Consider the following 26,383-nt stretch of genomic DNA (forward strand, 5'->3'; position numbering starts at 1 on the left):
TTAATTTTCTGTTTAGTTGATCTGTCCATAGGTGTGAGTGGGGTATTAAAGGTCTCCCACTATTATTGTATTATTGTTAATTTCCCCTTTCATACTTTTTAGCATTTGTCTTACATATTGTGGTGCTCCTATATTGGGTGCGTATATATTTATAATCGTTATATCTTCTTCTTAGATTGATCCTTTTTTCATCATGTAGTGTCCTTCTTTGTCTCTTTTCACAGACTTTGTTTTAAAGTCTATTTTATCTGATATGAGTATTGCTACTTCTGCTTTCTTTTGGTTTCTATTTGCATGGATTATCTTTTGCCAGCCCTTCACTTTCAGTCTGTATATGTCCCCTGTTTTGAGGTGGGTCACTTGTAGCCAAAGTATATAGGGGTCTTGTTTTTGCATCCATTCAGCCAGTCTTTGTCTTTTGGTTGCGGCACTCAACCCATTTATGTTTAAGGTAATTATTGATAAGTATGATCCTGTTACTATTTACTTTATTGTTTTGGGTTCGAGTTTATACACCCTTTTTGTGTTTCTTGTCTAGAGAATATCCTTTAGCATTTGTTGGAGAGCTGGTTTGGTGGTGCTGAGTTGTCTCAGCTTTTGCTTGTCTGTAAAGCTTTTGATTTCTCCTTCATATTTGAATGAGATCCTTGCTGGGTACAGTAATCAGGGCTGTAGGTTATTTTCTTTCATCACTTTAAGTATGTCTTGCCATTCCCTCCTGGCCTGAAGAGTTTCTATTGAAAGATCAGCTATTATCCTTATGGGAATCTCCTTGTGTGTTATTTGTTGTTTTTCCCTTGCTGCTTTTCATATTTGTTTTTTGTGTTTGATCTTAGTTAATTTGATTAATATGTGTCTTGGGGTGTTTAGCCTTGGGTTTATCCTGTTTGGGACTCTCTGGGTTTCTTGAACTTGGGTGATTATTTCCTTCCCCATTTTGGGGAAGTTTTCAAGTATTTTTTCATTGTCTTTCTTTTTTTCTTCTTCTGGGATTCCTATGATTTGAATGTTAGGGCGTTTAATATTGTCCTGGAGGTCTCTGAGATTGTCCTCATTTCTTTTAATTCATTTTTCTTTTTTCCTCTCATCAGAGGAAAATCTCATCATTTATTTCTACCATTCTATCTTCTACTTCACTAATCCTATCTTCTGCCTCTGTTATACTACTATTTGCTGCCTCCAGAGTGTTTTTGATCTCATTTATTGTATTATTCATTACATATTGACTCTTTTTTATTTCTTCTAGGTCTTTGTTAAACCTTTCTTGCATCTTCTCAATCCTTGTCTCCAGGCTATTTATCTGTGATTCCATTTTGATTTCAAGATTTTGGATCAGTTTCACTATCATTATTCGGAATTCTTTATCAGGTAGATTCCCTATCTCTTCCTCTTTCGTTTGGTTTGGTGGGCATTTATCCTGTTCCTTTATCTGCTGGGTATTCCTCTGTGTCTTCATCTTGTTTATATTGCTGAGTTTGGGGTGGCCTTTCTGTATTTTGGAGGTTTGTGGAGTTCTCTTTATTGTGGGGTTTCCTCGCTGTGGGTGGAGTTGTGCAGGTGGCTTGTCAAGGTTTCCTGGTTAGGGAAGTTTATGTCGGTATTCTGGTGGGTGGAGCTGGATTTCTTCTCTCTGGAATGCAATGAAGTGTCCAGCAATGAGTTATGAGATGTCAGTGGGTTTGGAGTACCTTTGGGCAGCCTGTATATTCAAGCTCAGGGCTGTGTTCTTGTGTTGCTGCAGAATTTTCTTGGTATGTCTTGCTCTGGAACTTGTTGGCCCTTGGGTGGTGCTTCGTTTCAGTGTACATATGGAGGTGTTTGATGAGCTCCTGTCGATTAATGTTCCCCTGGAGTCAGGAGTTCTCTGGTGTTCTCAGGATTTGGACTTAAGCCTCCTGCTTCTGGTTTTCAGTTGTATTTTTACAGTAGTCTCAAGACTTCTCCATCTATACAACACCATTGATAAAATATCTAGGTTAAAGATGCAAAGTTTCTCCACAGTGAGGGACACCCAGAGAGGTTCACAGAGTTACATGGAGAAGAGAAGAGGGAGGAGGGAGTTAGAAGTGACCTGAATGAGATGAGGTGGAATCAAAAGAGGAGAGAACAAGCTAGCCAGTGATCACTTCCTTATGTGCACTTCACAGTCTGGGCTGCTCAGAGATGTTCACAGATTTATACAGAGACGAGAAAATGTAAGATGGAGACAGAGGTGGCCAGGAGGATAAAGGGGGAGAATCAAAAGGAGAGAAACAGATCTAGCCAGTAATCAGTTCCCTAAGTATTCTCCACCATCTGGAACACACAAAGAGATTCACAGAGTTGAGTAGAGAAGAGAAGGGGGAGGGAGGAGATAGAGGCGACCTGGTAGAGTAAAAGGAGAGTCCAAAGCGGGAGAGAGCAGTCAAGCCAATAATCTCGCTCCCAAGTAAAAATGGGTACTGAAGATTTGGTTCTTAAAGGTACAAAATTGATAACAAATACCAGAAAGTAAAGATTAAAAATCTAGAGTAGAGGTTGGATTTTCAAAAATACAATATTAAAGAAAAGAAAAAAAAACAAAAAACAAAAAACAAAGTCATAAAAATTATAAAATATATATATATATGAAGTTTGCTTTAAAAAATAGGGTCTCTTTTTTCTTTTTGCAAAGTAATAGTAGGTTATAAAAATGAAAATTAAAAGGGTAATAGAGGACTTAAAATTTAAAAAAACATTAAAAAAAAGAATGATAATTAAAATAGTAAAAATATATCTAAGACTTTCTTTGGTGTTGTGGGCAGTGTGGGGTCAGTTCATTTTCAAATAGTTCCTTGGTCCGGCTTATATTTCTCAAGATCTATAGGTACCTTCCTATGTAGTCGGTACTAACTACAGAGTTTTAATCTATTGCACCTGTCACTTCCAAGGCAGTTCCCTCTTTTTAGCTTCTTCTGTTTGCTGGTCTCTTCAGTGTTTGATTTCCACCCTGATACAAGAGGGCGGTGGTGGACACTTTTTTAAGCTCACTTGTTCAGTCGTGCTGTGGGGAGGGAGGGACGCTGCCAACAAATAACACTGGCGCGTGCTCATAGTGTCTCAGCCACACTGAACCTGCTTCCACTCACGGCGCATGTGCCTTCCCTGCCTATACTGCTCAGGCTCTAGGTTGGTCCACCGGGAACTGTCTGAAGCTGGCCCTGGGCTGCCTGCACCTCCTAGGTCTAAGCCGCTCAGGTTCAGAAACTCAGGTAGTCCTCAGAGGCGCAGACTCTGTTGGGCCTGAGTTTTGTGCCCTTCCCAGGTCCGAGCAGCTCAGGTGATGAGGTATTTGGTGAGCGTTGTTGCTGGGACTTATTGCCTCCCCTGTCCCTGCTGCTAGGTTTTCTGGGTGTATAACCAGCGCACCTTCTCAGGTGGATATTGACTGTCCAGAACCCCAAGAAGTCTTAGTTAGCAAAGAAGCCTGCTTGCAGTTTGGTAGATAATGTTTCTCTGGGGCTTAGTTTCCCCCCTTCCAGCTCTGGCTGCCTGTCACCAGAGGGGGATGGTCTTCAGCGGGCTAGCTCTGTTCAGGTCTTTGTTCTGTGAGCAGGCCTGGCGGTGTCTTAGGTTAGGGCCTTTCACGTGGTAGCTATCCCACAGTCTGGTTTTGCTAGCCCAAGTTAGTTCCCTCAGATTGCCCTCAGGGCATTCAGGCTCGATCCTTACTCTAAGCAATGCAGCCCGTGCCTCCCTGCTCAGCCCCCGCTTGCTAGTGGCGGGTGCAAGCGTCTGTGCTGCTTCTCCACTGGGGGAGATACTGTTGGGCACGTAATCTGTGGGTTTTAATTATTTATTTATTTTTCCTCCCAGTTATGTTGCCCTCTGTGGTTCCAAGGCTTGCCACAGACTCGGCAGTGAGAGTGCTTCCTGGTGTTTGGAAACCTCTCTTTTTAAGACTCCCTTCCTGGGATGGAGCTCCGTCCCTACCTCTTTTGTGTCTTTTTTTGTCTTTTATATTTTTTCCAACCTCCTTTCAAAGACAATGGGCTGCTTTTCTGGGTGCCTGATGTCCTCTGCCGGCATTCAGAAGTTGTTTTGTGGAATGTCCTCAGCGTTTAAATGTTCTTTTGATGAATTTGTGGGGGAGAAGGTGGTCTCCCCAACCTATTCCTCTGCCATCTTAGGACCACCCCCTCTATATATATTTTAAAATTAGAAATTCAGCACTATTTTCATACAAAGTCAAACAAGTGGAATCAAATGTCACATTTTTTAGTTAGGCAAAATTTCATACTTTTTCTAAAATATATATATTATACATATTATTTATATATTTGTATACAAAAACTTTTCTACTATGGTTGATAAAGGTTTGAGAAAGAACATAAAAAAAAAAAAAAAGAAATGGAGAAATTGGAGAACATAAACTAAATGAAATGGGAGCACTGACTATGAAATAGAAAAAGTGAAACAAACTAGATGAAAGTAAAAGATGCTCATATAATCTGATTGTTTTTAAACATTGCTGCTCATTGGAAATATATCTGGAGTTCTGGCCAAAGAAAAGTAATACCTTGGCATTTGTATTTTTCAAAAAATTCCAAGATAATTCTGATATACATATGAATTTTTAAAAGTTTTTTTCTATTATGGATTTTTCTATTAAATGGTAGTTTTGGAGATATAGAATTCTGTAATTTTTCTGTTGACCAATCATGATACAGTAGTGTTAAGTAACAGTTGCATATTCACAATAGTAAAAGATGTTTATCAGTTTCACAATCAATAACAAGACAAAAAATAAAAGATAAATTACAATTGCAAGCCATAACGGAAACATGATTAACCTAACAATACAAAATACTTACATACAATTTGGGGGGTCAAGCAGGGTGATGTGGTGTGGAAGTGCATACATGCACATGTTTTCTTCCATTCTGCTGGTCTGTGTTTTTGGTTGGCACATTTAATCATTTATATTTAAGGTAATTATTGATAAGTATGATCCTATTATGATTTTCTCCATTGTTTAGGGTTTATTTTCTGTAGGTAGGGCTTTTCCTTATTTTCTGCTTAGAGAAGTTCCTTTAGCATTTGCTGTAAAAGTGGTTTGATCTTGCCGAATTCTTTTAACTTTTGCTTGTCTGGAAAGCTCCAAAAAAGCAGATTGATTTTAATACACTCTGATCAAAAATTGGTAATGCCATGTGTACTTTATAAAAGGAGGAGGAGAAGAAAGAGGGGAAGAGGGAGGAGTGAGGAAGAGAAGGAGAAGGAAAAGGGTAGGGAGGAGGAGGAAAGGGAAGAGCACTGCTACAACTTTCCCAAAGTAGAAAATGACTTTAAACTTTGTGGGGAAAACAGTCTTGGCTTTCATATTAAGCTTGAACCTACTTAATTATAAACATAATTAATTTCCAACAAAACTTTACATAAAGAATGTTGCCAACAGGGTTATTAATCAGGAGTATTGAAGCAGGGCAAAGACTAATAGAGTTTTGCCAAGAGAACGCACTGGTCATAGCAAACACCCTCTTCCAACAACACAAGAGAAGACTCTATACATGGACATCACCAGATGGTCAACACCAAAATCAGATTGATTATATTCTTTGCAGGCAAAGATGGAGAAGCTCTATACAGTCAGCAAAAACAAGACCGGGAGAAGACTATGACTCAGACCATGAACTCCTTATTGCCAAAGTCAGACTTAAATTGAAGAAAGTAGGGAAAACCACTAGACCATTCAGGTATGACCTAAATCAAATCCCTTGATTATACAGTGGAAGTGAGAAATAGATTTAAGGGATTAGATCTGATAGATAGAGTGCCTGATGAACTATGGAATGAGGTTCGTGACATTGTACAGGAGACAGGGATCAAGATCATCCCCATGGAAAAGAAATGAAAAAAAGCAAAATGGCTGTCTGGGGAGGCCTTACAAATAGCTGTGAAAAGAAGAGAAGCAAAAAGCAAAGGAGAAAAGGAAAGATAAAAGGATTTATGTTAACTATATACAAATAAGTGACATTGAAAATTAAATATTAATGTAGGCTATCAAGAGAGAGATTTAGATTTCTATTCCTGAGATGCCTTTAAAATTGACATCTTCATTCATTAATTTATAAACATTTTTGATCACTTCCTTATCCACTCCAGCACTCTTGCCTGGAAAATCCCATGGATGGAGGAGCCTGATAGGCTACAGTCCATGGGGTCGCAAAGACTTGGACACGACTGAGCGACTTCACTTCACTTCACTTCACTTCACTTCACTTGTGGAATGACTTGCTGCAATTCTGCCTAGAGCTAGATGTCACTGAAAATATCTTTCATCATCAAGACAATGTTCATTTTGGACATTTACTCACACTACTTACCTAATTCTGTAGACTTTCAAGGGGAAAGAGTTTTCTTTAGCAAGTCTTTCTTTAATTAATAAACCTTATATTCAGATAGGCTTTTCCCCCTTATGACAATTTAATACTGCTGCAATTTAAATTCATGCTGATCACTACCATATATCGTAATCTCTTTGACCCATACAAAGCTACCACTTTAATATTTTACTTTTTGTAGTTATTCCATTTTCCCTTTGTTTTCATAAGGGTTGTATGAGAAAGCCATATTTGCCTAGGTCAGTTCTAATAATGAAGGCTCAAAACAACTAAATAAAGCATAATTTATTAAATTAATTTACCAGCCTTCCAAATATAATAAGACTGAATAATTTCTTTATGGTAGCACCAGACTAGTCTTTGTGCAAATACACCAATTTGCCTTTTGAATATCTACCATCTGGGCATCTGAATCAAGTGACTACCTATATTACTATCAATAAGGATGCTAAAGATATAAGATATATGTGTGTGTGTGTGTGTGTGTGTGTGTGTGTGTGTGTGTGTGTGTATTCCTACTTGGGTGAATTTCAGCCAGTTTATAAAACTTCTCAGTACACGCTTTTATCTTAAAAGCTAATCCATTTACCTAGTAAGCTTCATTCTGTTTCATTTGCTGATGTCATCAGACTTGAATAGGGTAAAGGGAAGGGGAAAAAACTAGCCTATATTCAGAACCAGGAACAAGACAGTGTGCACTAACTATATTCTCAAAATGATTCTAGTATTATTAGCTCCAGCCTAAAAACACTAAAAGTTGGTATAAAAGCATCTTTCAGACATGAGAGCATTTCTACACTGCTGATGGATGTGTAATTGGTATGGCATTTTGGGAAATCAGTTGGACAGTGCATATTAAAATGAATAATGCACATACTCTGTGTCCTAGCAATCCCACTTTGTGGGATTCTAGAGAAATACTCACCATAGCACAGTGAAAACCTGGAAACAATTTTAAGATGCATAGGTAAACAAACTATCAAATGAACATTATGCAACACTATAATAAATATATATATATATTCATTCATTAATTTATTTTTAAATATTTTAAACTCTTTATTATTATTATTATTTACTTTACAATATTGTATTGGTTCTGCCACACATAGACATGAATCCGCCACAGGCATACACGTGTTCCCCATCCTGAACCCCCCTCCCACCTCCCTCCCCATACCATCCCTCTGGGTCATCCCAGTGCACCAGCCCCAAGCATCCTGTATCGAACCTGGACTGGAAACTCATTTCTTATATGATATTATACATGTTTTAGTGCCATTCCCCGAAGTCGTCCCACCCACTCCCTCTCCCACAGAGTCCAAAAGACTGTTCTATACATCTGTGTCTCTTTTGCTGTCATGCATACAGGATTATCATTACCATATTCCTAATTCCATATATATGCGTTAGTATACTGTATTGGTGTTTTTCTTTCTCGCTTACCTCACTCTGTATAATAGGCTCCAGTTTCATCCACCTCATTAGAGCTGATTCAAATGTATTCTTTTTAATGGCTGAGTAATAATGAATTAAGACACATCTAATCTATAAGATATATTATTTGGCTTACATTGCAGAATAATACAAGCAGTAAATATCATTTATACATATATATTTATATATTATTTGGCTTACATTGCAGAATAATACAAGCAGTAAATATCATTTAATGAAGGGAGGATGGTTAAGGGAAGATCTTTGACTTTATTTGTATAATTTTTATGTTGGAATGTTTTCATGTACTATTGTATAACTAAAAATCACCTTTTTTTGTTTTTCTGAACCTGCTCCTATTTGATCTGTGTGCCACCTCCACCTGTACTTGGTTGTATTTGTAACCATTTTCCTAAAGTGAAGACCATGTACCTGTTTGGTCTACAATCTTTAATTCTCAGCATTTGTTTGAGCAATTATCCTTAGCTACCAGCAGGAAATCTGGGAACATGTTCAAAGGCTGCCTTGAAGTATTAAGCTTGCAGTATTGCTGTTGATGTAACAGAGGGAGGAGAGATGAAAATGTTACAAGTTGAACCAAAAGAAAACCCATAGTGTGTGGAAAGTTTGGCCCTTTGAGTAAATACATCATTTTGTTTTAAGAACAGCATGGTATATATAACATAGTTTTGTTTTAAGAACAGCAAATGTGTGTGTGTGTGTATTGTTTTAAGAACAGAATGTTAAACATTATATATATATATATATATATATATAATATATATTTTATATAGACATTATATATATTATATAGTGAGTGAAGTCGCTCAGTCATGTCCAACTCTTTGCAATCCCATGGACTGTAGCCTACCAGGCTTCTCCATCCATGGGATTCTCCAGGCAAGAATACTGGAGTGGGTTACCATTTCCTTCTCCAGGGAATCTTTCCGACCCAGGTATTGAACCTGGGTCTCCCGCATTGGAGGCAGAAACTTTAACCTCTGAGCCACCAGGGGAGCCCCAATATATATATATAATATAGCTATACTTTGGTATGAGTTTGTCAGTTTTCCCCTTGTAAGTCTGTGATTCTAAGTTTTAATACCTCCTGATATGCCAGCAAATTTGGAAAACTCAGCAGTGGCCACAGGACTGGAAAAGGTCAGTTTTCACTCCAATCCCAAAGAGAGGCAATGCCAAAGAATGCTCAAACTACTGCACAATTGCACTCATCTCACACGCTAGTATAGTAATGCTCAAAATTCTCCAAGCCAGGCTTCAGCAATATGTGAACCGTGAACTTCCTGATGTTCAAGCTGGTTTTAGAAAAGGCAGAGGAACCAGAGATCAAATTGCCAACATCTGCTGGATCATGGAGAAAGCAAGAGAGTTCCAGAAAAACATCTATTTCTGCTTTATTGACTATGCCAAAGCCTTTGACTGTGTGGATCACAATAAACTGTGGAAAATTCTTCAAGAGATGGGAATACCAGACCACCTGACCTGCCTCTTGAGAAATTTGTATGCAGGTCAGGAAGCAACAGTTAGAACTGGACATGTAAAAACAGACTGGTTCCAAATAGGAAAAGGAGTATGTCAAGGCTGTATACTGTCACCCTGTTTATTTAACTTATATGCAGAGTACATCATGAGAAACGCTGGGCTGGAAGAAACACAAGCTGGAATCAAGATTGCCAGGAGAAATATCAATAACCTCAGATATGCAGATCACACCACCCTTATGGCAGAAAGTGAAGAGGAACTAAAAAGCTTCTTGATGAAAGTGAAAGTGGAGAGTGAAAAAGTTGGCTTAAAGCTCAACATTCAGAAAGTGAAGATCATGGCATCGATCCCATCACTTCATGGGAAATAGATGGGGAAACAGTGGAAGCAGTGTCAGACTTTATTTTTCTGGGCTCCAAAATCACTACAGATAGTGACTGCTGCCATGAAATTAAAAGACACTTACTCCTTGGAAGGAAAGTCATGACCAACCTAGATAGCATATTCAAAAGCAGAGACATTACTTTGCCAACAAAGGTCCGTCTAGTCAAGGCTATGGTTTTTCCTGTGGTCGTGTATGGATGTGAGAGCTGGACTGTGAAGAAGGCTGAGCACCGAAGAATTGATGCTTTTGAAGTGTGGTGTTGGAGAAGACTCTTGAGAGTCCCTTGGACTCCAAGGAGATCCGACCAGTCCATTCTGAAGGAGATCAGCCCTGGGATTTCTCTGGAAGGAATGATGCTAAAGCTGAAACTCCAGTACTTTGGCCACTTCATGAGAAGAGTTGACTCATTGGAAAAGACTCTGATGATGGGAGGGATTGGGGGCAGGAGGAGGAGGGGACGACAGAGGATGACATGGCTGGATGGCATCACTGACTCGATGGACGTGAGTCTCAGTGAACTCCGGGAGTTGGTGATGGACAGGGAGGCCTGGCGTGCTGTGTTTCATGGGTTTGCAAGGAGTCGGACATGACTGAGCGACTGATCTGATCTGAAGACAAAATATTTTTAATCGTTTAAGAACTATATCCTGGAGTTGTGTCAATTAGATGAAATCGAGTAATGCTATCAATTTTTTGCACACTTATAAAGCTATGCAGTTTGTTGATTTGGGGAAAATATAATGAATACCAGCATAATTGATGGAGTGATCATTTTATCTAGTCATTATTAAAAATCATACTCTTACTTTTATGGATCATTTTTTAACATCAGAACCTACTCTTTGAGATTAAACTAGAAGCAGATCACACAAAGCATAATTTAAAATCAGCTTGAAGTACTCTAACAGCAGTAGTCTTAGTTGAGTTTTCAAAGATAATTTCCTATATTGGTTTTTGGATTTTTTTACATTTAATGTTTTTGATAAATTTTAAATGTTGTTAATTGCAGACATATAATAACATTGATGGATGTTATGTAGAGTTCTCAAAAAAGTAAAAAAAGAATGCAAACTAAAAGTGCAAGAAGTGTGTATTGTTATGAAAGCATTCTAGAAATTATATTTCATTAGATTACTTGGAATAGTGACAAAGGAATTCAGTAATGTGCTTTTGTAAAGATGGACAGTGTCTAAGTAAGCACTTAATAAAGTTCTTATTTCTGGCAAACTGGGTTATTGTAAAAATAAAGGAAATAATAATAATACTTTAACAACCTAAGACGTTTAAATGACACTGCTCAGTAATGATTTCTGAACCCTCTTTTGTTTCTCTCCACAGGAACTTCATTCTCCAACTCTGAAAATATCTACTTGTGTCCCAGGCACTCTACATATAACCCCAAATACTGAACAGGTAAAATAAATTATGTATTATGTTAGATTATTTTCTTTTTGCATAAACCCTGCTTGAATGTTTAATTGATCTTTCAGTTCAGTTCAGTTCAGTCTCTCAGGCGTGTCCGACTCTGTGACCTCATGAATCGCAGCACCCTCCATAAAGCTTTACACATTCACCAAAAATCAGGAGCATAAACTGGAAAGGAGAGTCACATATGAAAATCAGTTCAACCTGTTTTAAAAGAATGTGAAACAAGTGCTAAAAAAGTCTGTGAATTGAGATTTTTCAACTTTATTGTCTACTCAATCTGATTGCTTTTGGTTTGAGTGAAGTTTATTTTTAGCCAACGATATCCCACTAATTATGCATATTTTAAAGATCCTTGATTTGAGCAGAAATAAAGTACCTAGTTCTTGGATTGATTGAGGGTGTGGCTTTGTGAATGATACTACTGTACTTTGACATCTAGAGAGAATAATTTACAGGATTAGAACTCGCCCTTCTCCAAGGTGCATGATTTGAAAGACACGCAAGATCATGTTCCCTTAATCTTTATGACATAATAATAATACTTTTTAAGATTATTTTTGAATGTATATATTATATCTGCAAAAGGTATCTGTAATAATAATTAAATGCTGTATTAGCAAATATGTGTTTAACAAGTGAGTCCCATATATTAAAAAGTAAATTCTAAGCAAATAAACCATAAAAGATCCTAAGTTTGTTAGTACATAGGAGGGGAGTATAAAGCTTTCAGGATTTGGAGGATAGGAAGGAGAAAGATACTGTTCTAGAAAGCATGCCTACCCAGCTTGAGGTATCACGATGTGAACTTGAATAGTGAAGGGAAAAATGGACAAAAACTGTTCTCTAGGTCTGGGATACAGTATGGAAAAGGTTATATTATGCAGAACACATAAGATTATTGAAGAAAAGTTTGCTTACCATGTCCCAATTCAGTCTAGCTTAGACCTAGGTCAGTTAGAGTCATGCATTTATTCAGCGAACATTTGCTGAGTGACAAATATGTACTAAATATTGCACAAAGATGAATTAGAACCAGTCACTATTCTCAAAGAACTCACAGACTAGCACGGGTCACACACCTAACAAAACATATAGCAGTGGAATAAAGGCCACAGTTGAGTTAGAAGTTTAGCCCCACAGGACCACCAAGAAAGGATTAGCTCAGAAAACTAAGTCCACTTAAATCACAAAGCTGTTTACTACACTCAAACCCAGTCATAAAATTCCATTTATTGCTATTTTTCATAATGAAGGACTTTAGAATTAGGTTTGCTGTTTGTTTTACTTCTGATAACAAAAATATGTTTATGGTAGAAAAATTAGGAAACACAAAAGCATATAAAGAAATAATATAATTCACTTATGATTCCCTCCCCTACTCAGAGATACTACTCTCAGTATTTTGCTGTGTTTTCTTTTGTTCAAATAAAAAATTAAGATCATACCTTATATGTAGTTTTATATCTTCATTCTCACTTAACTTTATATACCATGAGTTTTTTAATGTAAATTTGTAGTATCAAGACCATTATTTTGATGGCTACATATTTCAGCTTGAGAATGATCATTTAATCTTTCCTGTTTCCGTAGGAAAATGCTCCTTCTACTGCACTCTCATCAGCATTATTATTTTAACATTTCCAGTTAAAATATGGTATTCTTTTGTTATGATTATTTGATTCCTAGCTTGTTTGAATATTGTTTGTTATAGCTTGGAATATAGCTTATTTTTGTTGTTTGTTAATCATTTGCTTTTTTCTTTTCTGTTTTCATACCATCTGTTCATTTTTCTAACAGTGTGAAGATTTTTTTCTCACCAAGGTATAAAAACCTTTATATTGATACCAACTCTTTTTCCTTCAAAAGCTTTCAAATTACTTTGTTCTAGTGTTTTGTCTCCCTTTTAACTTTATTTGTGGCCCTCCCCTGTCACCACATTGAAGATTTAAATGTTTCAGAGTACACACAGTCAGTTTTTTCTTTGTGTCTCCTTTCATGTCCTTTCCAAACAGAAGATCTGATTAATAAATACTAAACTATATTTTCTTCTAATCATGTGGGGGCATTTTAAATGAAAAGAATATTTTAAAAGTCTCATCAAACATATTAATAGTTTGAAATGTGTGATGAATTACTAGGCAATGAGTATAGCAGAAATACCTAGCATGTTGCTGAGCACATAAACATTTGCTTTCATGTATGTTTTTGAGACCAAAATTAACCAAAATATAAATTCATATGTCATCACTCATGTAAGCAATTTTTAAAATTTCACTTTGAAAATTGCTCTGTATTATTATTCATGGCTCCAAGGTCACTAAATAACTCTGATTATATGTGGCTTTTATCTTTTCTTCACAGGAACTCCATTCTCCAACAGTGAAAGTTACTACATATCCTCAAACCACTATAAGGCGATATATAGTGCAAAGTCCTGAACAGGTAAACTATATCATGCAAACTCTTATCTCAATCTATAATTCCTCAGAAGTTGATAACTTAAACAAGAAGGGTGAGTTAGTTACTAGATTCCTAAAATCAGATTGTTGGACTTTCTTTCAGTTATAAAGTTAATTTCTAATTATTATTATAAAAAATTCATCATTAGTTCCAGACAGCCATTTGCCTCAGAGATGCAACAGTTCTAAGTAGCATGGAAATTCTTGGGTTATAAAGTTTTCTGCTTCTATATTCTTTTTTTTTATTTTTTTTAATTTTTTATTATTATTATTCTTTTTTTTACTTTACAATATTGTATTGGTTTTGCCATACATCAACATGCATCCGCCACGGGTGTACACATGTTCCCGATCCTGAATCCCCCTCCCACCTCCCTCCCCATACCATCCCTCTGGGTCATCCCAGTGCACCAGCCCCAAGCTTCCTGTATCCTGCATCGAACCTGGACTGGCGATTTGTTTCATATATGATATTATACATGTTTTAATGCCATTCTCCCAAATCATCCCCCCCCACCCCCCGCCACAGAGTCCAAAAGACTGTTCTATACATCTGTGTCTCTTTTGCTGTCTCACATACAGGGCTGTCGTTACCATCTTTCTAAATTCCATATATATACATTAGTATACTGTAATGGTGTTTTTCTTTCTGGCTTACTTCACTCTGTATAATAGGCTCCAGTGTCATCCACCTCATTAGAACTGATTCAAATGTAATCTTTTTAATGGCTGAATAATACTCCATTGTGCTTCTATATTCTATATTCTTGTGCTACTAAGGGTTTTTGTGCACTTTGAACCAAAGTAAAAAGGGACAAAGTGGTCCACAGGCTTCATATAAAACTATCACCGGTTGCATTGGGGGTTGCAGTATTTAGTCAAATTAGATTTGCCATTGAGATATTTGCTAGGAAGAAGAAAATGCAAATTCAGAAGTTCAAAAATATCTCCATGTGTTTGTTTACTATGGTGTATGAACTTTTGTGCCTAGCAATGAGGTCTTCTAAAAATTACATTATTATATTTTCTATAAAGATATATAACTTTATATTATACAAACTAGGATATTATTTTCAGTCTCGTTTTGAGGAGAAAATTAAGAAAACAATTTTCCCCACAGTAATAAGCCTTGCTCAACACACACACAGACACACACACAGCCTTACTTTAGCTGCAACAGGAAGTTCTACTATAGGGTTATAAGCGCATAAGGTTCACAGAGTGCCCCAGATAATACTGTAGGAGTTTTTTTGCTTTTCTCTTTATTTTCCTACTACTGCAGGAAATAATTCTCTCACAAAATAAAACTGATTATTTGCTTCAGCTGTGGAAAGCAAGGTGTTAAATCAAGGTAATACAGTTGGTACTAGTCTAGTTGGGTGGGGAGGATGTACTACTCTCCTGCTTGTTTCTATCTCCTCTCTTCTTTATTCATTTAAAAATCATCTTCTCACGTCTCTTTAACTAGAGAGGCTGTTAGTTGTGCATGTGTGCTTGTGTGAGTCTACCAGCATACAGGCTTTGGAGGGGGTGACTGTTTTGGATATTTGCTTGAGTTTTCAAATATCTATGTAAATATCAAGAAAGAATGTGATTACAGTAAAGCATCTGCTTTCTCATCAAGAATCAAGTGTTTAAGCAACAAATCTGAAAAATATGTGTGGGGAAAGGGAGACATCAGGAGGGCCTTGGAGATTAGACTGTGCCTCTTTTTACAAATTGGCTAATCACTTTACGCTTTCCTCTTTTTACTCTCACTCTATTTTCTTTTCACAAACAAACTGGGGAATATGCATACTTGGATGCATATTACACTTGATATCCCTGGCTCTAAAAGAATTAGTTCTAGATAGCACTTTTTTTTTTTCCCATGATGTGAGAATTGTTGTGCTTGCCTAAGACATAGACAGAGAGGTTTTAAATATTGAATCATTTGAATTCCAACCCTCTTTGCCAGCGATTCTTATGTGACTCTGAATGCATTCTTGTTCTTTAGTTAATGAATTAATATTTATTGGCTATACATTCCATGCTCTGCAATTTACATATTTTATCCCATTTGGTCATAAAAAAGTGAGAAAACAGAAGCAGAGAGGTTGACAGTTATTCGGTGACTTTTTATCAATTGCCTAGTATGTACAAACAATGGCCCCAAGCCCTGGAGATAGAGCAGTGAACAAAACAAGTTCTTAACTGGCCCCAAACCATTAGTTAGAAAACAGCAGAGTTGCAACTGAAATTTAACAATGAAGATGTAGGAAAGAAATATTTGCAAATTAAAGACCATTGATGATCTAAGTGAATTAAGATTCAGAGACCCACACATGTACCATCTCCCTCCCCCATCCTCCCCAGCTACACTGTAATCAAAAAAGCAGAGAAATTCGAAGAATGTATGCAAGTGCATATTTGTAACACGAAGCCTGCCTCTTATTATGGTTGTGTTCAACTGTAAAGAAGTAAATAGTTGCTCAGGGAGAAGATCCAGCAGCAGGTTAAAGAAAAATGATCATTTTAGCTTTAACATTTTAAGCTTTTAACTCTTTCCATTATTTAGAGATAAAAAAAATTTTAATCCCCATACTTTGTGTACAAAAATAATCTAACTGGTTTTGCAGAACGGCTTGAAAATCCTGTCTAGATATATTTTATTTACCTAAGTATATGCTTTTTTGTTTGTTCTTTTAAATTCCTTCAGGAGAAGATTCTTGCTTAATTACAATATTTATAATGATCTGAACCTCTTAAATGGTAACTTCATTCTCTTTCACCTTCCAGTTTGTCTAATCTTTACTTCTTCTCCCTGTAATTAAACTGATATCAATCGTTTGTCTCATGATTTCCTTTTAATTCTGTTCAGCCTTTTTATTTTTGATTGTACCTGATCTTTCTTATTTTCCATTTCTTGTCATTTTAGTCAAGCAATTTATCCATTCTGGTATATATCATGACTCAGAAATGGGGAAATACGTTTGTTCCGTCAGTAGATAGAAACCAATTGATGTTAATCAATTTCATTAATTTTCCACTTGCAGAGCTCCTACTGTGGGAAAGGTTTATATAGACTTCAAATTGGAAAATACAAGGAAAATAAAACATGGTTCCTGAACCAAAGGTGCTTACATTTCCTCTCAGAAAGGGACTAAGATATGTCCATATACAACTCCATAAAGTATACAGTGGGGTGTATGATAGATTCCATGAGAGAAATACAAATGATGTCTTATTGAAGTTCAGAGGCTGGAGGTAATATTTGTTTGGGGGGCAATCAGAGAAGGATTTATTGTGGTATTTAAGGAATTATTACAATGAACATTATTATTAGTATCATTTTACTAGTACGGAAACAAAAGCTTAAGTAAATGTGACTTGCTTAGGTCTTTTGACTAAATATCACTATCTTTTCTGATAGTTATACTCAAGGTAGTTTTGACAAATTTTGAGAACAGATACTGCTGCTGCTGCTGCTGCTGCTAAGTCACTTCAGTCATGTCCAACTCTGTGCGACCCCATAGATGGCAACCCACCAGGCTCCGCCATGCCTGAGATTCTCTAGACAAGAACACTGGAGTGGATTTGGGATTAAAAGAAGAAAGTCAAATACGACAAATTTTTCAGTTTGAGACACTGGGAACATGGTAGCCCAATTAAAAAGTAAGAAGTAGGGGAGAAGAGAAGCTGGTTTCAAAAAGGGGAAGATTGTCAGCTCTGTTTGGACCAGTAACATTTGAGGTGCATGCCAGGGAAGATGTCCAACAGGCAGTTAAAAAGTGACTTGAGAAAGGTCACATTTGTGATAGAGACACAGGAGTTGATTCCCAAAAGGCAGTTAAAAATGGACTTGAGAAAGGTCACATTTGTGATAGAGACATAGGAGTTCTTCCTCTTAAAGTTACCTTCATAGCTATGGGAATGAGTAAGATCAATGAGGGATAATAGAAAGGGTTGAGGTCAGAACCTAAAATGTCTACTCTAAAGGAACAGAAGGAAGGAGACACTTTCACAGGCAGAGAATCTGTCAGAGAAGAATGTGAATGCTGAATAATTGAAGCAAATAGAGTAAAGGGGTGGTCGACCATCTCAAATGACCAAAGGACCAAGAAGGGTGAGGTTTGAAAATAGAGTTTGACCATTAAGAAAGTAATGGTGATGTTTGAGAGAGCAGTTTTGGTATATACATGGAGGCAAAGTCCAGATGCAAAATGTTAGTGGATGACTAAATCAGGAAATGGAGATAATAAGCGAGGTTACTTTCCTAAAAAGGATATTGGTCAAAGGAAGAGAGACAGGATAGTAGCTAAAGGAGTAAATAGAATCTTGGAGACCCGAGATTTATAGACAGAAAGAAATAACTAATAGGAAGGAAAAGTAAAGATGCAACAGAGAAAGGGAAGAAAGGTGAAACAATTCTGGAAGAGTTGAGTGGATAGGATTCCAGGTACAGATAGAGAAGTGACTTCCAGATAAAAGAGGTATATGTTATTATATAATGAGTGGAAGGAGCAGAAACTGAGATTTTTGAAGTGGGGCAGAAAATGGAGGAATTTCATTGGATATGCTGCAGGAAGGGGGATTAGTTTCCTGGTTGTCTTTAGCCCATCATTCTAACTCAGAGTCCTTCCTAGTGGTGCAGCTAAGATGGATGCCAGCGAGAAGGATTCTGGGAACTGGTCGGACATGTGTTGTCTCCTATTGACCTTTCTCTAACTCTTCCAGTTGGTGGTGGCTTATTAGTTATGTGTTCCTTACGAGGACCTCCTGTCATAAAACAGCTTGTGCAAATGGTTACTATGGTGCCTGGACAGGGTGGGAGGTTTCAGTGTGCTTCCCCTACAGATAGATTGGCTTGGTTTTCTCAGCGAGTAAAAGGAGAATGAAGGAACATGAACATGGGGCACTGAGGAAAAGAAAATGACTTGTAACCATAGTTACAGAGAACTTAGTGAATACAAGTATGACCATGAATGTTGGAGAGCCTTTTAAAATTCGTTAACTTTGTACTGAGCCACATCAGCAAATCTTTATTAAAATGTTCTCCAGCAAGGTTTCATGGCCTGGGAACAGTAAAGTAGATGCTGGGGATTATGTACTTTGTTAGATGTGAGAATTATTCTCAGAGGTCCTAAAAGTAACAATTAAACACCTTTGAAAACACCTGTTAATTTTTCAGGTGGATTTGGCACCAATTCAAATATACAGGTAGAAAAAAAAAAAAAAAAGCTGCCAAAATAGTAAAACTATCAACTCATCTGTTAGAAATCCAAGACTTTTGATAAATTTTGCTGACCTGTTTTATGCAAAGTGATTTATTAATATTAATATTTGTTTTTTTTTTAATAGATTGGGACTTCCCAGGTGGCTCAGTGGTAAAGAATCTATCTACCTGCCAATGCAGGAGCCAAGGAGATGCACATTAGATCCCTGGGTCAGGAAGATCCCCTGGAGGAGGAAATGGCAACCACTCCAGTAACACTGCTGGGTTAAATCCCATGGTCAGAGGAGACTGGCAGGCTACAGTCCATGGGATCACAGAGTCGGAAATGACTGAGCATGCATGCACACACTCTGATTGATTTGATGAAAATATATTTCCATAAATTTAGAAGTTTTTTTTTTCAGTAGGTCATTTAAAATAAGTCCAACTTACAGTTTAGGGAGACTCAACACTGCTAGCACCCAAGTCATTTTTCTTCTTAAAAAATAATAATGGCTCAGCTTTCAGAGTAAATTTTAGTTCACAGAGAAGAAAATTTATACTTTTGCTAAATTTTCCCCCTTTTCAGATCAGATCAGATCAGATCAGTCGCTCAGTCGTGTCTGACTCTTTGCGACCCTATGAATCGCAGCATGCCAGGCCTCCCTGTCCATCACCAACTCCCGGAGTTCACTGAGACTCACGTCCATCGAGTCAGTGATGCCATCCAGCCATCTCATCCTCTGTCATCCCCTTCTCCTCCTTCCCCCAATCCCTCCCAGCATCAGAGTCTTTTCCAATGAGTCAACTCTTCGCATGAGGTGGCCAAAGTACTGGAGTCAAAGAAATCCCAGGGCTGATCTCCTTCAGAATGGACTGGTTGGATCTCCTTGCAGACCAAGGGACTCTCAAGAGTCTTCTCCAACACCACAGTTCAAAAGCATCAATTCTTCAGCACTCAGCCTTCTTCACAGTCCAACTCTCACATCCATACATGACCACAGGAAAAACCATAGCCTTGACTAGATGAACCTTTGTAGGCAAAATAATGTCTCTGCTTTTGAATATGCTATCTAGGTTGCTCATAACTTTCCTTCCAAGGAGTAAGATGCTTATATCCTTAAGATAGAAGTTCATATCATCCTTTTTCATCTAATCATTTGTTCATTCACTATAGAGTATTCAAGATGGATAAAGTTCCTACACTCAACAAGCTTACTTTTGTATATTTTTAAACTTGATATCTTAGAAAAGTTCTATCAAGATTTTCATAAATTATTTTAAAATTCAGTATTGATTTTAAATATTACTGTATTAATCAAAATCAATGCTTTTTGTACATTGCAATGACAGATTAAAGGTAATTTAGCATACATTATTTTGTTTAGCATAAAGTAGTACCCTGCATTACTATCCCTATGAAAAAGGGACTGAGCTTCAGAGAAGGTAATGTAGGTAAGAGAGGCAGAACTGAATACATGTTTTATTAGTGCAGAATTTTTTCTATTACACTTTGAAAGTGAAAGTGTGAAAGTGTTAGTCACTTAGTCACATCCAACTCTTTGCAAAAAGAGCCTGCCAAGCTTCCCTGTCCATTGAATTCTCCAGGCAAGAATACTGGAGTGGGTTGCCATTCCCTTCTCCAGGGGACCTTCCCAACCCAGGGACTGAACCTGGGTCTCCTGAATTGTAGGCAGATTCTTTACCATCTAAGCTACCAGGGATATTTTCACTAATTTTAATAATCAAATCCAATAGATTTGTAGTACTTCAAATACAATCTACTTTGTAATTCTTACCTGTTGACCTCCCTGAAGCATTTATACCTTCACTCACCTTATTGCTTCCTGAAAATTTCTCTTCTTTTGACTATATGGCATTTTTCACTTATGATTCTCATACTTCTGAAGATTTGTCTAGTTATGTCCCTGATATTCTTTTGCCTTCTCAGCAATTGCATGGTTTTAACTACAACTTCTATACATATGATTCTGAAATCTAGAACAGTAGTCATGAAATCCCCACCCATTTCCAGACATGTGTTTTCAACTGTGTGGTGTAAAAAAGTCTTTTTACTAGTTATTTGCAGTAAGTTAACGTGTGTTTGGGCTTCCCCTGTGGCTCAGAAGTAAAGAATCTGCCTACAATGCAGGAAACACAGGTTTGATCCCTAAGTTGGGAAGGTCCCCTGGAAGAGGGCATGCATGGCAACCCACTCCAGTACTCTTACCTGGAGAATTGGACAGGACTGAAGCGACTTAGCATGCATGCACATATGAGGAATACAAACGTGAATCAGACCTAGATTCTTACCTGGAGCACATAAAACTCCATGTGTCTCCACTTTTACTGTTTTGTTGTTGTTGTTGTTGTTGAGACTGTTGGCCATATAGTAGATTCCTCAGGTTCAAGATCTCAGAGTCATAGTTGAAAAGTACTGTACTTAATTATGTAGGATAATTTTCTAATTGGTCTCTTTATCTGTTTTATTTCCATTTACCGATTACGGTTTCTAAAGTGGACTTATGTCCGACTCTGTGCCATCCCATAGACGGCAGCCCAATAGGCTCCTCTGTCCCTGGGATTCTGCAGGCAAGAATACTGGAGTGGATTGCCATTTCCTTCTCCAGTTCAAATCACAGCCCTGTTTAAAAGCATGCAAAGGTATCTCACTGTCTACAGAACCATGCTCCATCTGCCAAGTATATCCCCTACATTTAAATTTACACTTTTCCAACCTTGATGTCCTGACTTATTCTATTGTCTCCATTTCAAATACCATTTTCTTTCATCTCCTTATATTCAAAGCCCACCTAAACCTTCTCTCAAATGCTTTCTGAGACAAGTAACCACCCCGAATGTTACCAGATGCAACTTGATTTTTCTTCTCCTGAATTCCATCCCATATTATTTCTCTGTACTTTTTATTGTCACTTGTCTCTTTTTACCTTGTATTATAAATATTTGTGTTCACATATTATCTAGACCAGGGATTAGCAAACTTTTCCTATAAAAGGCCATATAGTATGTATTCCAGGCTTTGTTGCCCACAGAGGGTCTTGGTCTTCTTTCCTTTTACTCATAGTCGTTTAAAATATAAATATCATTTTTAGCTTGCATGCATGCATTCTAAGTTGCTTCTGTCGTGTCTGACTCTTTGCACCTCCATGGACTGTCGCCCGCCAGGCTCCATGGGAATCACTAGGCAGGAATGCTGGAGTGGGTTGTCATTCTTTTCTCCCGGGGATATCCCCAACCCAGAGATCAAATCTGGGTCTCCTGCATTACAGGCAGATTCTTTACCATCTGAGCCACCAGGAAAGCCTATTATAAATATAGGCTGCTGGCTACAGTTTGAACCCTGATCAATATTCAGTCCTCCTAATAATAATCTAACTTTGATTCATTCCTTATAATACTTAGAAAACTATGTTGCGCATAGTAAGCTCTGAAACGTGTTACATGAATGTAAACATGTGTTATGTGTATCACCAAAGAGGATTTTTTTTTTTTACAAAAACAAACACAAAATAGTTCCTAGGGTAATTTAAAAAAAAATATCCATTTTTCAGTTCAGTTCAGTTCAGTTCAGTCACTAATTTGTGTCCGACTCTTTGCGACCTCATGAATTGCAGCACGCCTGGCCTCCCTGTCCATCACCAAATCCTGGAGTTCACCCAAACTCATGTCCATTGAGTCAGTTATGCTATCCAGCCATCTCATACTCTGTCGTCCCCTTCTGCTCCTGCCCCCAATCCCTCCCAGCATCAGAGTCTTTTCCAATGAGTCAACTCTTCGCATGAGGTGGCCAAAGTACTGGAGTTTCAGCTTTAGCATCATTCCTTCCAAAGAAATCCCAGGGCTGATCTCCTTTAGGATGGACTGGTTGGATCTCCTTGCAGTCCAAGGGACTCTCAAGAGTCTTCTCCAACACCACAGCTCAAAAGCATCAATTCTTTGGTGCTCATCTTTCTTTACAGTCCAAATCTCACATCCATACATGACCACAGGAAAAACCAAAGCCTTGACTAGACAGATCTTTGTTGGCAAAGTAATGTCTCTGCTTTTGAATATGCTATCTAGGTTGATCATAACTTTCCTTCCAAGGAGAAAGCATCTTTTAATTTCATGGCTGCAATCACTATTTGCAGTGATTTTGGACCCCCCCAAAATAAAGTCTGACACTGTTTCCACTGTTTCCCCATCTATTTGCCATGAAGTGATGGGACCAGATGCCATGATCTTAGTTTTCTGAATGTTAAGCTATAAGCCAACTTTTTCACTCTCCTCTTTCACTTTCATCAAGAGGCTTTTTAGTTCCTCTTCACTTTCTGCCATAAGAGTGGTGTCATCTGCATATTTGAGGTTACTGATATTTCTCCCAGCAATCTTGATTCCAGCTTGTGCTTCCTCCAGCCCAGCGTTTCTCATGATGTACTCTGCATATCAGTTAAATAAGCAGAGTGACAATATACAGCCTTGACATACTCCTTTTCCTATTTGGAACCAGTCTGTTGTTCCATGTCCAATTCTAACTGTTGCTTCCTGATCTGTATATAGGTTTTTCAAGAGGCAGGTCAGGTAGTCTGGTACTCCCCTGTCTTTCAGAATTTTCAACAGTTTATTGTGGTCCACACAGTCAAAGGCTTTGGCATAGTCAATAAAGCAGAAATAGATGTTTTCCTGGAACTCTCTTGCTTTCTCCATGATCCAGCAGATGTTGGCAATTTGATCTCTGGTTCCTCTGCCTTTTCTAAAACCAGCTTGAACATCAGGAAGTTCATGGTTCACATATTGCTGAAGCCTGGCTTGGAGAATTTTGAGCATTACTTTACTAGCATGTGAGATGAGTGCAATTGTGTGGTAGTTTGAGCATTCTTTGGCATTGTCTTTCTTTGGAATTGGAATGAAAACTGACCTTTTCCAGTCCTGTGGCCACTGCTGAGTTTTCCAAATTTCCTGGCATATTGAGTGCAGCACTTTCACAGCATCATCTTTCAGGATTTGAAATAGCTCAACTGGGATTCCATCATCTCCACTAGCTTTGTTCGTAGTGACGCTTTCTAAGGCCCACTTGACTTAACATTCCAGTATGTCTGACTCTAGGTGAGTGATCACACCATTGTGATTATCTTGGTCATGAGGATCTTTTTTGTACAGTTCTTCTGTGTATTCTTGCCACCTCTTCTTAATATTTTCTGCTTCTGTTAGGTCCATACCATTTCTGTCCTTTATTGAGCCCATCTTTGCATGAACTTTTCGCTTTGTATCTCTAATTTTCTTGAAGAGATCTCTAGTATTTCCCATTCTATTGTTTTCCTTTATTTCTTGCATTGATCGCTGAGGCTTTCTTATCTCTTCTTGCTATTCTTTGGAACTCTGCACTCAGATGCTTATATCTTTCCTTTTCTCCTTTGCTTTTCACTTCTCTTCTTTCCACAGCTATTTGTAAGGCCTCCCCAGACAGCCATTTTGCTTTTTTGCATTTCTTTTCCATGGGGATGGTCTTGATCCCTGTCTCCTGTACAATGTCACGAACCTCCATCCATAGTTCATCAGGCACTCTATCTATCAGATCTAGTCCCTTAAATCTATTTCTCACTTCCACTGTATAATCATAAGGGATTTGATTTAGGTCATACCTGAATGGTCTAGTGGTTTTCCCTACTTTCTTCAATTTAAGTCTAACTTTGGCAATAAGGAGTTCATGATCTGAGCCACAGTCAGCTCCCGGTCTTGTTTTTGCTGATTGCATAGAGCTTCTCCATCTTTGGCTGCAAAGAATATAATCAATCTGATTTTGGTGTTGACCATCTGGTGATGTTCATGTGTTGAGTCTTCTCTTGTGTTGTTGGAAGAGGGTTTTTGCTATGACCAGTGCATTCTCTTGGCAAAACTCTATTAGCCATTTCCCTGCTTCATTCTATATTCCAAGGCTAAATTTGCTTGTTACCCCAGGTGTTTCTTGACTTCCTGCTTTTGCATTCCAGTCCCCTATAAAGAAAAGGACATCTTTTTTGGGTGTTAGTTCTAAAAAGTCTTGTAGGTCTTTATAGAACCGTTCATCTTCAGCTTCTTCAGCATTACTGGTTGGGGCATAGACTTGGATTACTGTGATATTGAATGGTTTGCCTTGGAAACGAACAGAGATCATTCTGTCATTTTTGAGATTGCATCCAAGTACCGCATTTTGGACTCTTTTGTTGACCATGATGCCTACTCCATTTCTTCTAACGGATTCCTGCCCACAGTAGTTGATACAATGGTCATCTGAGTTAAAGTCACCCATTCCAGTCCCTTTTAGTTTGCTGATTCCTATAATGTTGATGTTCACTCTTGCCATCTCCTGTTTGACTACTTCCAGTTTGCCTTGATTCATGGATCTAACATTCCAGGTTCCTATGCAATATTGCTCTTTACAGCATCAGACCCCGCTTCTATCACCAGTCACATCCACAACAGGGTATTGTTTTTGCTTTGGCTCCATCCCTTCATTCTTTCTGGAGTTATTTCTCCACTGATCTCCAGTAACATATTGGGCACCTACTGACCTGGGGAGTTCCTCTTCAGTATCCTATCATACTGCCTTTTCATACTGTTCATGGGGTTCTCAAGGCAAGAATACTGAAATGGTTTGCCATTCCCTTCTCCAGTGGACCACATTCTGTCATACCTCTCCACCATGACCTGCCCGTCTTGGGTGGCCCCACATGGCATTGCTTAGTTTCATTGTGTTAGACAAGGCTGTGGTCCATGTGATTAGATTGACTAGTTTTCTGTGATTATGGTTTGTGTGTCTGCCCTCTGATGCCTCTCGCAACACCTACTGTCTTACTTGGGTTTCTCTTACCTTGGAAGTGGGGTATCTCTTCACAGCTGCTCCAGCAAAGCACAGCTGCTGGTCCTTACCTTGGACAAGGGGTATCTCCTCACAGTCCCCGCTCCTGACCTTGAACGTGGAGTAGCTCCTCTAGGCCTTCCTGCGCCAGCTGTGACAGACCATATCCATTTTTTATTTAATAATATCCATTTTTAGATTTAATAATTTATTAGTTAGCCAAAATGAATCACTTATATGTTTGTTTTACCAAAGTATCTCAGGAACATTTAGATAGAGCACTCTTTATCCAAACTTGAATACAAGAAATATATATTGTGGGTTCAAGAGTGCCTTGCCTTCTAATAACCAGAACAACCAGTATTTTAGTTCAATTGTTCTAAATTTTTTTTAAATAGCTGACCACAAAAATGCTGTCATATTTTGTTGATTTCGAAATGGTCCTAAACACATTAACTGGTAATGGGTTTAGCCAATCCCCTTCTATACTGTTCCTCTGTATTGCAAAAAAAAAAGAATGCAATTTTTTGTTTGTAACAAAATAACCATACCCACCCCCCACCCCCCAGCCCCATATAAGTGAAAAGTAATGAAAGCCAAAAGAAAAGAGAAGAGTATAGTACACATTACAATTATTTTGGACTCCTGGTCTGATTCTTATTAGCCCTTCCCTGGTTTCTTTCAGGTCTTGGACATGTCACCAGCCTTTGTTCCATTGCCTGACATATTATAATCATAAGAAAGAATTGTACACTACACTTCATTTCAAGGGCACCC

The 26,383-nt window shown here is 37.9% G+C and overlaps 1 protein-coding gene across 2 annotated transcripts in view; it reads left to right on the forward strand.

Moving 5' to 3' along the window:
* POF1B (POF1B actin binding protein) overlaps positions 1 to 26,383 on the forward strand; it is a 100,287-nt gene that overhangs the window by 19,214 nt on the left and 54,690 nt on the right. The window contains exons 3-5 of one of the 2 annotated variants that reach the window (XM_070784807.1): positions 11,026 to 11,100; positions 12,913 to 12,936; positions 13,477 to 13,557. In XM_070784807.1, the coding sequence (XP_070640908.1) occupies positions 11,026 to 11,100; positions 12,913 to 12,936; positions 13,477 to 13,557 (180 nt within the window). The remainder of the gene's footprint in view (positions 1 to 11,025; positions 11,101 to 12,912; positions 12,937 to 13,476; positions 13,558 to 26,383) is intronic. The other variant, XM_070784808.1, reaches the window with a different exon arrangement.

The sequence above is a fragment of the Bos indicus genome, chromosome X (genome assembly GCF_029378745.1).
Source record: "Bos indicus isolate NIAB-ARS_2022 breed Sahiwal x Tharparkar chromosome X, NIAB-ARS_B.indTharparkar_mat_pri_1.0, whole genome shotgun sequence".
NCBI classification, from domain to species: Eukaryota; Metazoa; Chordata; class Mammalia; order Artiodactyla; family Bovidae; genus Bos; species Bos indicus.